The sequence below is a fragment of the Mandrillus leucophaeus genome, unplaced genomic scaffold (assembly GCF_000951045.1).
Source record: "Mandrillus leucophaeus isolate KB7577 unplaced genomic scaffold, Mleu.le_1.0 Scaffold98, whole genome shotgun sequence".
NCBI classification, from domain to species: Eukaryota; Metazoa; Chordata; class Mammalia; order Primates; family Cercopithecidae; genus Mandrillus; species Mandrillus leucophaeus.
Window position 1 is genome coordinate 1,279,397 of NW_012110696.1, and position 14,363 is coordinate 1,293,759.

At 43.7% G+C, this 14,363-nt stretch overlaps 1 protein-coding gene across 4 annotated transcripts in view; it reads right to left on the reverse strand.

Annotated features, from left to right (window-relative positions):
* WHSC1 (Wolf-Hirschhorn syndrome candidate 1) overlaps positions 1-14,363 on the reverse strand; it is a 106,778-nt gene that overhangs the window by 40,687 nt on the left and 51,728 nt on the right. For 2 of the 4 annotated variants that reach the window (XM_011970865.1, XM_011970864.1), the window contains 4 exons: positions 14,221-14,339; positions 10,998-11,079; positions 9,756-9,880; positions 739-7,197 (listed from right to left, as the gene is read on the reverse strand). In XM_011970865.1, the coding sequence (XP_011826255.1) occupies positions 7,135-7,197; positions 9,756-9,880; positions 10,998-11,079; positions 14,221-14,339 (389 nt within the window). In that variant the 3' untranslated portion in view covers positions 739-7,134. Of the gene's footprint in view, positions 1-738; positions 7,198-9,755; positions 9,881-10,997; positions 11,080-14,220; positions 14,340-14,363 lie in introns of those variants that run through there. The other 2 variants (XM_011970863.1, XM_011970862.1) reach the window with 1 other exon arrangement.

Consider the following 14,363-nt stretch of genomic DNA (forward strand, 5'->3'; position numbering starts at 1 on the left):
TTGATCTCCTGACCTCGTGATCCACCCACCTTGGCCTCCCAAAGTGCTGGGATTACAGGCGTGAGCCACCGCGCCCGGCCAGAGTGGGCTTTTTCCAAGGGCTTCCGTCGGCTCTGACTGGTGACTGTGGGTGGTGACAGATGTGAGCCGCTCTTCTCGTCTCACTAGATACATCTCCTGACAGCACAAAGTCTAAAGCAAACGCGGCCTCTTAATCTTGATTTCCTCACCTTTTCCAGGAAAATGGACTAGTGTCATGAACACTAATCAAAGCAGTACACATTTTAAGGCTCTGTTACTGTGAGGCTGCCGGGAGGGCCCTAAGGGGGCCGTAGCTCACGTCCTGCTCTTTAACACCCACGAAGGGCCACCTGACGTGCTCTGAGTTCAAACCCCAAATTTAACAACCCCTCGGATATGGACTCAGCACTGGGGACCTGAGCACTTGAGATGAGACTGGAGGGGGTGCCAGGGGAGCACAGGGCATCGGGAAGCAGTGGCCACACTGTCTGGGGCCCCACTCAGAGAGTCACCCACACAGTCGCCCAAGCTGACCCATCTGATGGGGGAACCAAGGCCCAGAGAAAGGGGCCTTCTGCATGGCTCAGAGGAGAGAGCCCCAGCGCTATCCACCAACCCATGCTCTTCCCTTAACGTGGTGGAACAAACTTAAAAAGCTTTAAAAATGAGGAAAAAAATGCATGGAGAGAAAGACAGAAAACACAAAGCAGTCCTGGGTCAGAGGAAGGAACAGCACCTTTTATTTCAGATTTACAGAAAAAGTTAGCACGTTTCCACTTGGAGAGATTTCCTACATTAACAAAGTCTGTTTTGAGGAAATAAACACTGAATACATATTTTGAATGGAAATATATAAATGTTAAAGACACACATGAGGCTCATTTCCTGATCAGGGTCTGGGACCCACATACAGAATACAGACCTTACAATAGTACAGTCCATGACACAGATTGTAAAGATTCCGACTTTTTCCCACCACACCCCCTCCCAGCCACTGGACAGACAACTAGCCACAGTCGGGGAGGATCCAACGCTCTCGGCTCGGCAACCACCCGCAAGGAGAGCAAAGTACGAGGGCGTCCCACAGCGAGCCTTACTCCAGCCGCAGGCTCCACCTCCACGCACCAGGTGACGTGACTCACTCGGAGAAGCCATTTGTGGAGGTGGCACATTCACCTGTACGGTCCCAACACAGTCCCAAATCTCAGTCTACAATATCTACGATCTATTCCATATCCAACGGGATGCATTTGGAAAGGAAAACTGCAGGGACTGAGCAGACACAGACTGTCAAGAACTTTCCCGTTGCTTCCCACGTCCACCACAGCCATGCTGCGGCACTGAGCTCCGAGCAGCTTAGCTCCTGACTTTTCAAAGTTTTCTTCAGTCTGAAAATACTTTCTCCACTCTCTACTCAGAATAAGATAGTACCAAGTTGCCTGTTTGCCTTAGAAATACATTACTTCAGGGCAGGGAATGCAGTCTCCTTGATCTATTACAGGGACTTTTCAAGATGATATTACCAAACATAATGGAACCTAGTGAACACATTCCAGCCAACTGCTAAAAGCACATGGCCCTTCAGGGTGACCTGTATGAGCCGCAGTCAGATGCCACCTTCTGTGACTGCAAAGCAGTCCCCTACTCTTCAGAGTGGTGTCATACACATTGAGTTTTTAATTTTTTGACAAAACAAATCCCTTCACAACTTGAATACGACATCGTTTTTGAAATACAATTACAGACCTTGAACAATAAATATTTCTATAAACTGACATAATTTTCATGTTGAAGTGATGCTTTTGTAAAGAAGGAAGTTGATGGCGAGAAGTACCTCCACAGTGTTTGCGTTTACAAATGACAACAGCCCTGTGCTCAGCAGATTAAATGAGTGTGAAATCAAGACTAATCTCAAACAGGTCTTCCAAGTTAACAGCACAGTAAAATGTTAGTCAAAATTAGTCACTCATCATCTAAAATACTATAGTTCATAACAATATTTATTAAAATGACCCTTCTAGGTTACACAAACTAGAAACTTCCTGGCTACCACTAAATTCTAGGGTCAGGGCTGGGGGTGAGTCTCTGAGAATAGAAGAAGTCTCCATTCACAGAGCACCGCTGCACACCACAGTCATCTTCTAACCTGCACAGGCTTTTGTATAGCCGTAGCCACACAGCCCCAAGCAGGCGGCAGCAAGGACCAAGTGTCACCTGTGGCCAGAGTGAGGCCAGGTGGCTGCTGTTCCCAATTCAAGGCCTGCCCCTGTCAAAAGTAAAATGAGTCTAAAATATCCTATCAACCCAACTTTGTCCCACTGTGTCCTGAGCAGTGGCCATCCCACAGGGAGTGTGCTGGGGAGGAGCCTGGTCTGGCTGACTGCAGGCAGCAGGCTGTGCACTGTCTGTAAAGGACTTGAGGACAATGACAAAACTGCCCACAATACACCTGCTTCCACTAGCGCAGTGCTGAGCAAACCCCCCATCAGCTGGACCACGACACCCACCCCTACCTCAGTCGTTTCTTGAAAATTCTATATGCCTGGATGGTCAGCATGCTTCAAAATATTACCCGAGAGTTATATGCAAAAAGGCCAACAACTACAGGTAGGCTAGAAAAAAACATAAATGTGGACCTAACACGTAACCATGGAGTTCAAAGGTATCCAACCAACAAGATGAGGCCTGTTGGGCTGTTAGAGAGACACCCTGCTGTGAGAATGTCCCAAAGGAAGCATGCCCCTTGCTCATCCAGTAAAGGAATCAGATGAATATAATACAAATAATTTTCTACCTACTAGTCAATTTGACATCACTGCCAGGTAAATTAGTGGTAATTTCTAATATTCTAGGTAAAACAATAAAAATGGTACCCAAAGTGATCAAAATCAATTTCGTTGACACAAAGTCCTAAAATATGAGTCAGAATATTTCTTTTAAAATAAGCAAGATCCGCCAGGTGCAGTGGCTCATGCCTGTAATCCCAGCATTTTGGGAGGGTGAGGCAGGCAGATCATGAGGTCAGGAGTTCAAGACCAGCCTGGCCAATACGGCGAAACCCTGTCTCCACTAAAACTACAAAACTTAGCCAGGTGTGGTGGCGGCCGCCTGTATCCCAGCTACTTGGGAGGCTGAGGCAGAACTGCCAGAACCAAGGAGGCGGAGGTTGCAGTGAGCCGAGATTGTGCCACTTACTGCACTCCAGCCTGGGCGACAGAGTGAGACTCCGTTTCTAAATAAATAAATAATAAATAAATAAATGTAAGACCCCCCCCGCCGCCCGCAAATTTTAGAAGCTAGTAACAAGCCAATAACAGCTTTGAGAGTATTTTGAGAAACCTTTTCTAATGATAGTTACTTCAGTTTCTCTGGCAAAAGACTATAATTTAGCTTTATAATCTCAAATATAAACTGCAAACCTCAGCAATTACTCTGTTTATAGATTTTTTTAAAACTAAGGTGATGAACCTATTGATTTTAAACGCATAAAATGTTATATTTTCACACTAAGTCAAAAGGGCTCTCACCTGGTCTGTATACAAAAGTTTACCTGGTCAGAGGAACCTTTTAAATTAATTAACAATTTAAAAGGGCTAGATATGTGAGAGAAGTGTGTTATAAGTCAAATGAAAAAGAAATGAAGCAAGCTTGCCAAAGTCAAAATGACCTTATTTTTCATCTACTGCTATCAGACAGGAGCCTCTCCAGTGAGGGGAATCGTGGCTTTATAGTCCTCCAGGCACGTCTCAGGCCCAGATGCAGTGACTGATGTCAGCCATCAGAGGAGCCTCTGCCGCCAAGGCAACCCTTTCAACTCAACTCGATCAAACGAGCCAAGGACTTTTCCCTCATTTGGAAATGCTTATACTGGCTTCCATGCCGGGACACAGAGGAGGACAGAAGCCCAGCTCGCAGCCCTGCTACCACAGGTGCCACCTACTCACATCAGGCTTCTGGCAAGAGCCCTCTCAGGAGCACTTTCTTATCATCTTAATTTTATATACATCCACAGGCACTTTTTTTGGTTTTGGAACTAGATGCTAATTTATAACCTTACTTTTCTTTTTTAAACATTTCTGTGACAGACTCAGCACTTGTGCTGGCAGCCTCACACACACCTCTGGGCACAAACCGTGGGCAAGGAAGGCCAGGGCCAGGGTCAGGGCAGCATGGGAGCAGCAAATTTGCTCCTGACAGCATGGCTCTCACACAGCATCCTCCCTCCTTTCCTCTGGTGTGCTCAGCTCTTAAAGTCTCCAGCTACATGAAACTCTCCAAATGCCCATCTTCCCACCCCACCCGCGTCTTGTTCCCCAGTCCCTGAGCACCCCATTTTAAATCTACCTAGGCTTCTGTGTGACGTACTTAAACAAAAAACACAAAATCAGATCCCCCTAGAGCTGCAGGGACCCTTCGGAGATCCTCTAAGCACCACTCCACCCACTCAAGAAGCAGCAGTGGGACAGAGGACCCCCGGACTCCTGTCCAAGGACTCTGCACATCACACACAGTCACCCTGTGCCTTTCACCATATGAAAGATTGTGTGTCATGAAACCTCACTTAAGTTTCCTACTGGTTTTAAGGAACAGTCTCTTAAAACACTGGAGCTGTTTCTAGTTGGGAGATACAGGTATAAGAAATAAAATGTATACTCAAGATAGCACTGAGATGCAACTACACCTAGAGTCCGTATGACTGAAAAAAGACATTTAATTTTTGCATGAACACTGAGGAAAGGCCCACAGATCCATCTAGAGCAGGTGGGGCAATTTTAGAAGCAGATATATAAAGGCTTGATGGTCCAGTGGCTCTCAGATCAGTCTTAGAAAAACAATTCAGGACCTCTATTGCCAATACGTGCACTACCTCAAGATGCCACCCTATTACAATGGAGTACTTACATTTTTAGAACAGCTACAATCTAACCTTCTATATATTCTGACAAGTTTTCACCTCTTGTGAATGCCTCAAGTTTTACACTAGAGAGCCACCTCCCCTCGCCAGGCACAGACATGGTGTGGTGTCCGAAGCGAGTCAAATGGGACTAAAATGGTTCCATGTATGACAACCAAAATTCATCTCAACAACCGGCAATTCAAATGTCTTAAGGCTAGAATGTATCACCATTATTTTGAGGTTCTTATGAAATGAAGGAATTCCATGTTAAATTAGTAGCATAATGAATTTCTGTACTCTTGGCAAGCCAATGGTCCTCTCTAAGTTCTTTTAAAACAAGAGCTCTTTCCAGCCACCTTCCTCAGGAAACCAGGAGATGGCCCTCTTGGAAAACTCCGCTCCTCTATGATGAGCCCACTCCTGGCATCTGAAGTGGGGCAGTGCTGCCACACATGGGACTGTCCTTCTCACTGCAGAGTGCTGAGTTCACTAACCCCCACCCACCTTCTCAATGTCCCCAGGGAACGATGTCACCTCCCGCTGAGAAACACTGTCATGCCCGTCCATGTTCCCCCGTGTGCTCCTTGGGTATTCAGCTGATGCCGATGTCATGCATCGGAAACCATTTGGTCATTTGCAGGGTTTCACTTTCTCCATAATAGAGAGGGAGCACCAACACATTGGCTGACTTCTAATGCATCTATCAGTTATGGGCTAGCTGGCTGGTCACCCACGCAAAATTCATCATGCTGTAATTTCAAATGAAATGACCTTCATTTTCACCAAAAGCCTTTCAGGGTACAGTCTTTACTTTGGGTGACTGCTTATTGAACCAGAGCCATTTTTATACCATCTTTTTTCCCCCATCTTTAAATTTCATGATTTTTTTTGGAGAATTTTAATTTTACTCTTGAGCTTTTTCATGTCCTTTGGAGTAACATAGCTTAGATTGCTCCTAGGCCATCTTTGGGGCTACGTACCCTGCAACATTTGAGCAGAGCCAATAGAGCGACCCAACCAGCCCTCAGCCATGTAGTCCAGCACCCTAAAGCGCCACACACACAAATCCAGTGTTCTGCCACTTCTAGGTTTATTTCATCCTCGCATGCATAATGCAGTCAAGAGGACCACTGTTCATGCCAAAGCAAAATTTATGCTTTTGGATAAAAATAGAATGATGGCGATTTTATCATTTTTATTATTATAACCATTATTACTGTCACAACAGGAAACCATGGAGTCCTGGCCAGGCACCCTAAGCGTCTTACATGCGTTACATTACTTAATGGTTTACAACAAAATATTAGTCAGAAACGTTCATTAAAGATAAAACACAGCCAAAGAATCTGCTGGGAATGAACTGTGGGCTACTCGCATGGTACTGTGAATAGTACACCTTCTGCTTTTATGAGCTGAAGGGCAAGTAAGCCTTTTCCTCGCCATGCAAAAATGCGGACACCTGGGGCAGGACACCAGGCTGCTTCCCTACATTAAGACAATGAAACATGAGGACTGATGCTCTACAGAATCAACTGATGCAGCAGTTGGTATAAATAACCTGATTACAGTATCCCCCCGGTCTGGGGCCTTGGATCAAAAGGGTTAAATGGTTCACAACAATACTGTAAATGGTATTTTTTTCTAAAAATTTACTGTATCTAGTGTCGTAATAAAACTGTTTAGTAAAAAAGGATAGAATCAAAACTCTTCCTGCCTCTTATGTTGGAAATTAGTGTAGTATCTACAATACTGAACATATCTCATTGGCAATAAGAACAGCTGATGAGGACTCCTCCTAACATGTGCTGTTAGTTTGTTTCTGAGGGTACCGACGCTGATATTTTCCACAAAAATCCAGCGAGTTAAAAACTAGAGGAGAAGCAACTCTAAGAGGGCCACCCGTTCCGTGCAAGGCCCTGCTGCAGCTCTGGACAGCCCCCAACTAAAGGGCCTGCCTTTCAACTTGAAATCTACATGGACCACTGGAATATGAACGTGTTTCTATTATGAGATGAATGTGATTGATTAAATGGCCTTGATTAGGTATCTTACCTTGGTCTTAAAATTTGTTATCTGTTTTCTTCATTGTATGTGTTTATTAATACCAGTAAAAACAGATTATCACACATCTTCCATAAAATGATTGTGATAGAAATGTCACTGAGTGTGTACGATGATACGCCACCTGCAGCAGCATCCTGGAATATTACATCATTCTAAGTGCAGTACAGGGCAGCTGGGTTCAAATCCAACTTGACTGGTGTGGGCTCCCACAAAAGCTGTTACCAGTGAAGGCGAAAAAAATAAGAATTTGCTCTACTAAAGGAATAAAAAATGAAGTTACAAAACAAATCACATTAATTCCTTCACAGGCCTTTGTCATGCAAGTGTGTAATTTTAATCTATTCTCTTCCTCAGGGTGATGTAGTACCATGTAATAATTATTCCAATAAAAATTTTTATCACATATACCTTTTTCAAGAAGAATTTAAACTATAACATGACCTAAAGTGTTCTGAAATACCAACCCTATGAAAGTATCTTATTTCAAACAAATGTGATGAAAGGGGGGAAATACAAACATGCAAAGGGGGTGTGACCCAAATGGGTGTGTGTCAGTGTGGACCTCAAACAGCAATTCTCATGGTCACCTAACTCACATCAGAATCGGGCCCAGCAGTCAACAGAGTGTTTTTTATAACACTACACTTTGCCTCATATGCTAACAGGCATTCAGTATTGGAAACATCACAAACATTTACTGTAGCTCAGTCGCATTAATACATAGCAGACAAGTTTATTTGTTCACCTAAAGTTGTTTTAACAGCATAATTCTATAAAAATGAACACTAATGGAAGATTTATCTAAGCCATACAAAAGTAGCTTAATGGAAAAGACCCAGTAATTTAAATGTTTTCATATAAGGAACATGATGCACACTATGGGATCTATGCATCACCTTCAAAATGTAGGAAGGTGCATTGATTTCACATATTTAATGTATTATATAAATGTATTTAACAGCCTATCAACTTCTGACATTCTAAAGAATTAAAAGTTAAGTCTAATGACAATAAAATACTTCATCTAAGTCTTCTCAAGGTCAGAACAACTGCCTAGGCCAGGGAGACTGAGCTCCCCTGACTCATGGACAGGCCTCAACCCCTGCTGCACTAGCCTCATGCATGACTCTGAATCAAAGTCTTTGATATACATGACTTAGGATTAGGAATAACAGACAAGATTCCAGCAGGCTCCATGTTCTCTCTATTGTACCTGACAACAGGATAAGCAACAACTCAAGTGAATAACTGGACCAAAATTATGATAACAGAAAAACTCATTAAAAATGTTGTTTAAAGCAAAAATCTCAACTTCAGTGAAAAATGTTTAATATTCTTCTTTGGAACTGTAAATGACCTTTCATTTAATTTTCTAGGATTTTAACCTGAACTTGGACAGAAAGAAAGGAAAAATAATTTGTATAAAATTTGCCTTTCCATATTTCAGTAAGCTCCTAGATGTTTCAGTTAATAATTCTTACTGCATTTTCTCCAGTGTGTCCCAACGTCACAAATGCTTAGTTATCTACATGTATCAAACTGTAAACCAGCCCCAGTCCCACCATCCATGAGCAGGTCTCAGCCACTACTGAGTTGGTTTGAGTCACTGCAGAAAATCCCACTCGGAGGAGTGGTCGCTATCTGCACCACCACGAAGGATTCAGAGCGGCAAGCTGCAGAGCTCTCTGAGGCCCGCACAGGCTGCCCAGGTCCCTGACCTTCCTGCACTGGAAGGCCTACCCTCCTCTAACGAGTGGAAACAACTGAGGCACACCCCATCCTTCCTGGGGACCACAGCAGGGACCTGGTCAGAAGTGCCGCCTTCTGACTCAGCACGAACGAGTAAGGGGCCTGTCCAGCCCTTGCCTCACTACCCTGTTCCAAAAGGGCCCCCAGTTATCATCCCCTCATAAATATGACAAAAACAGGACCCATGTCTACAATGAGAAAATCAGCATCACAGAGAACCAAATAACAAGAAATTAAAACTCCAAAGCTCTATGAAGGTAATCCCTAAAAATCAGGAAACCAAAACTACCTCTGAACAAAAAAGTGTCACACCTACATTCTGTGGCTATTTGTTTTGTTTTTGGCAACAGCAAAAATTTTAGGTTTGATAATAAAGTCTAAGTGTCATGTTACAATGATGGCAGGCAGCAGTCTCAAATGGCTTTATTTTGCTATCATATACTTTGCAAGTCCAGAACACAGGAGTCATATTACAGTGGTAGTTCTGACTCACCTCAACACTCAAGTAACTAAAAATGTGCCAGAATTTAAAGGATCAAAGCCATGAAATGCATGAGAACAAAGAAATCTTTGGCTTCCTCCATGAGCCTAGGTCTGGAAGCAACAGGAATCAGGTGTGGTGTGTGAGTCGCCCTCCACCCCACTCAGTATGTCAGCTCAACTGACACTGTGCCCTTTCAGAACCAACGCAGACTTACTTCCATGTGAACTCTTACAGTGTGAGGGCTACACAGAACACAACATTCTTAAGACAGATTTTAAGAACTATGAAACTGCATCAAGACTGAAGTATACCTGTACATGTACACACTGTGTGCGTGTGTATAAAAAGTGCTCAAACTAACATAGTGCACTGTTTGTCCATTTCATGAATGTGAGATAGCCATGAGGCCCTAAAGCATCTGCACTGGCAGTGAGCACCAATGCTGCACTTATGAAGTCTGAGCGTTACTCACACTGCAGCGTGGGCAGCTAAATGGCCTTCATACCAATGCCATGGTTACTGTTATTATTATTATTTTACCTCATTCTCAGTTAAGGATGCAGAAGGAGATGAACTTTTGCTAAACCCAAGAGCTGAAGATGCTGCCGTGGAAGCCCGATTTCGCTTCTTCAGTGGTTTGCATGCATCAGACAGATTTTTCGTTGCTGTAAAATAATTTTGGTTTGTAAAGTTTCAAATCATAAACCCTTAATCTTTTTACTGCTTTAAAATTACCCCTCAAATAAGTGAAGTTCTAAAGATGAATCTTCTGAATTCCTTTGTCCTTCTGGCTTTTTATCATGGAAAAAATCTGAACATAAACAAAAGCAGACAAACTGTACAATGAACCCCATGTCCTCACTACTTGGCCCCCAACAACATCAACCTGGGGCCAGCACGGCTCTATCCATATCTGGTTCCATGTCCCCCTGCCAGATTATTCTGAAGGAAATCTCAGACATATCATTTCATCTATAAAAAGTTTAGCACAAATCTCTAAACCTAAAGTCTTACATATAACCACACTACTCTCATGCTTAAAAGTAATAATGCTCTTATATCATCAGCTAGTGTTCAAATGCCCAATTGCTCACAAATGTTTAAAAAAAAAGAGTCTGTTTAACCGATTTTTAAAAGCCAGTCCAGCACCTCATGCAAAACAAGAAAAACAGAGCCATTTCCAATCCCCCCTCACTCTCCTCCCCCAAGGTTTTGTTTTCCTTTTAATTAAGAGTTGGAGAAGGTATGACTTCTTCAATAAGGGATCAAACAGGTATTTCAAAAAGATACCTAAAAGGTAAAAGGAAGTGTAATTTCCCCTCTTATTTTTTGGCAGTTATTTTTCATGTATGTTTTAAGCTAGTTTCTTTAGCATGTGAAATATAATGAGTCCTTACTGTTAGCTTACATGCAGAGGGTCAGGGTACTGAAGGGTGACAGAATCTACAGTAGCAACTGGCACCATCAAGAAACCTGAAAACTTCTGGTTGAAATCACTTTTCTAGTAAAATTTCAAACTGAAAATAATAGAGCCAAGTAAAAAGTAACTTCAATAAAATTTAGCCAAACCCTTCAAAACAGCATACACATTAAAACAGTTTATTTTTCAACTGCAAGAGAACCTCCCTTCCTTCTTTTTCACTCCTAGCTTAATTGTGGATTCCTCCCCTGGCCTGTTCCCCTTCACCAGCCCCGGCCTTCCCCTTTCACACTCTCAACCCGCCCACCCAGCCCAGCCTGGGCACCCAGAAGCCAAGAAGGAAAGGGCGCTGACCACATTACCTGCCTGGCTCTTGAGCGAGGAGGCTGCCTCCATGGCCTTGTAAGAGCTTGTTCTGGCCGTTTTGTCAGTGATTGTGTCTCTCTATTATTTAAAAAAAAAAAAAAAAAAAAAAGGAAAAAAAGAAAAAAAAGAAAAAGAACAACAAAAGGAAAAGAAAGGAAAAAATCTCCTCATGTGAATGAACACAGGTTGCTGAAAAGTTTCGTGGCAGAAACTTCTTCCTTTGGAAATGTGTTCCACACACAAGTCATCCGTGGTAGCCCAATCTCAGACTTTTTTTCACAATCTGGACTGATTCTTTCTTCGCACCTCCCGCTCTCGCATCTGTCAGGAGGGCGAGGTGGGTGGGGCCACGCCAAGACCTGCTGCAGTCATGTGGTTAAGACACCTGATACAAGTCGTATTTAACATGCACCTAGACTCTCCACTGAACCCAGAGCAGAGCATGAATATGAGAAAAACTGATCCTTCCATTCAAGAGGTGCCCAATCATGTTAGACTCAGCCCTGCTAAGTCAGGACCAACATTACTAGTATCACTACACTGAGGATTTCCAATTTTTAGACAAACTCCCGATACACCTAATGAACAAGGATCATCAGTAAAATATGTCACAACTGAGAAAAGCAAAAAAAGGGAGAAATGATCATGAAGCTTTTATTGAGGGCCGAGATTCTGAAGGGTGTGGCTGAAAAATGCCCTGTCCCCAGAGCACTAGAGCAGTGCTGCCCAGGGAACGACTTGCCACTCCTGCACTCATACCCAATCTCACCCACCCGCCTGGAACCAGAGCTGGTAAGACAGGATGCAGTGGTGTGGAGTCCAGAGGATCATGCACAAGGTGACAGGAGAATGCACTTGAGACGGTGCCCAGCATGTCAGAAGTGCTCAGTGCACATTGGGTGTCATATGTGGTTTGGATCAGGTTTATAAACCCAAATCTGAAGAGACGCCACTACTTCTTTTTATCATGTGCTATCTCCTGAGACAGTAGCCAATAAAACATTACTAGCCACTTAATGTGAATTTTAGTATTTTGAGTTTCCAGGGTCACGTATTTTTTAGGTATACTATTTACACAAATATTTCAAAGCAATCAGTTTCAGTATGATTGCCAGCAAAGGGCTACTTTAATAGAAGGTAACCTGGTCAGCCACAGTGGCTCACACCTATAATCCCAGCACTTTGGGAGGCGGATTACTTGAGGTCAGGATTTTGAGACCAGCCTGGCCAACATGGTGAAACCTCATCTCTACTAAAAATACAAAAAAATTAGCTGGACATGGTGGCACGCACCTGTAATCCCAGCTACTCAGGAGGCTGAGGCAGGAGAAGCACTTGAATCCAGGAGGCGGAGGTTGCAGTGAGCTGACATTGCACCACTGCACTCCAGCCTGGGTGACAAAGTGAGACTCGCTCTCAAAAAAAAAAAAAAAACTTAGGCGACCAGAGCAAATATTAAGTGCACGCTTCCTGGTAACTATAAACCTTAGTGACTACAGGTGAATCTGACCTAGCTTACTGCTGAACACTTGCTCGCTCAACAACCTCACCTGATGGCAGGTGCCCCAGAAGAATGTTCTGTTGGCCAGAAAAATGGGGCAGGGCCTGCCTGCTCCTCTCAACTATAAATACGAGTTTAAAGAAATAAGATGAATGATATGGTGTCCACATATTTACACTTTAGCAATGTGAGATTTATTTTCCATTCTTTGAAATAAAAAGAACATTTTAATTTAGATCAGTGAAAGACAGAATGAAGCTTTACTCAAAATCACAAATATACAACTACTCTGTCAGAACTTTTTTTTTGAGACAGAGTCTCCTTCTGTCACCCAGGCTAGAGTGCAGTGGCGCGATCTCCGCTCACTGCAACCTCCGCCTCCCAGGTTCAAGTGATTTTCCTGCCTCAGCCTCCTGAGTAGCTGAGATTACAGGCATGTGCAACCACACCTGGCTAATTTTTGTATTTTTAGTAGAGATGGGGTTTCACCATGTTGGCCAGACTGGTCTCAAACTCCTGACCTCAGGTGATCCACCTGCCTCAGCCTCCCAAAGTGCTGGGATTACAGGGGTGAGCCACCACACCCAGCCAGAACTATTATCAAATACAATAGAAACGCAAAGTACTAAGTCTAATTAAAGTCTCAGTTCATGAAAAAGTTAACTGGACGGACATCTGAGACAGCTGAAATGAATGGCACTACTTCATACACAGAAAAGGGCTCACGTCTTCTACATGCATGGCACCATATGCTAGACAGGATAACCCAGGGCCTGCTTGGTTGGTCTCACTCCTCTGCAGGCACCAGGCAAACTGTGCCCCTGGACACACGCTGGCAGTAAGTGAGGAGCACAAGGACCAGGGGCTGGCTTTGTAGCTATGCTGCCCTTTTCCTGCACAGCTGTTTAGTATTCCCATTCAGTAAACAATAACATGAATTACTAATGAACTAAAATGAGTCTATAAAATCTAGGTTCATTGTCTTTAATGAATTGTTGACTTTTTTACTGACATGTAACACATATCCGTAATGGACGTTCATGCCAGTTCATTACTTACATCCTGAATAATAAGCCCTATAGAGAAGTTATGGTGTTTGGGGTTTTGTTTTTTTGAGACACAATCTTGCTGTGTCGCCCAGGCTGGAGTGCAGTGGCGTGATCTCAGCTCACAGCAACCTCTGCCTGTCAGGTTCAAGTGATTCTCCTGCCTCAGCCTCCTGAGTAGCTGGCATTACAGGCACATGCCACCACGCCCGGCTAATTTTTTGTATTTTTAGTAGAGACGGCGTGTCGCCATGTTGGCCAGGCTGGTCTTGAACTCCTGACCTCAAGCAATCCACCTGCCTCGGCCTCCCAAAGTGCTGGGATTACAGACGTGAGCCACCACACCTGGCCGAAGAGGTCATTTTTAATGACAATTTTGTCCAATCTAAAAAACAAGTATTACTCAAAGCATTTGGATGTCTGTTTTCTTGGAAAGCAACATATCATCAGTTTCTGTGCTAACACCCCTGGTGGGTAAGAACTTGCTTTCTTAAGCAGCCTTTCTCAATGGGGTTCTGTGAGCAATGCAAGCCTTCTGCTGAATACCAGCCTGGGAGGAGCTGAGTGTACCGCCACCCGCATTTCGTGTGTGCTCCCATGCAGGGAAAAAGTGGCACCAAGAGTCCCGCAGCATACACACTGACAGGTCGGGCAAACCTGGAACACAATTACCTTCCGAAGACTGTGCTTGTCTGTCCTGAGTCTTTTCCTGGGTGTGTCCTCAACTTCAACATCTTCTGTAGGGTCCTGTGTCCTCTTTGTGTGGTTTCTTTTTTTCCCATTTACGTTACCTGAAATGGGGGATGGGGAAAACG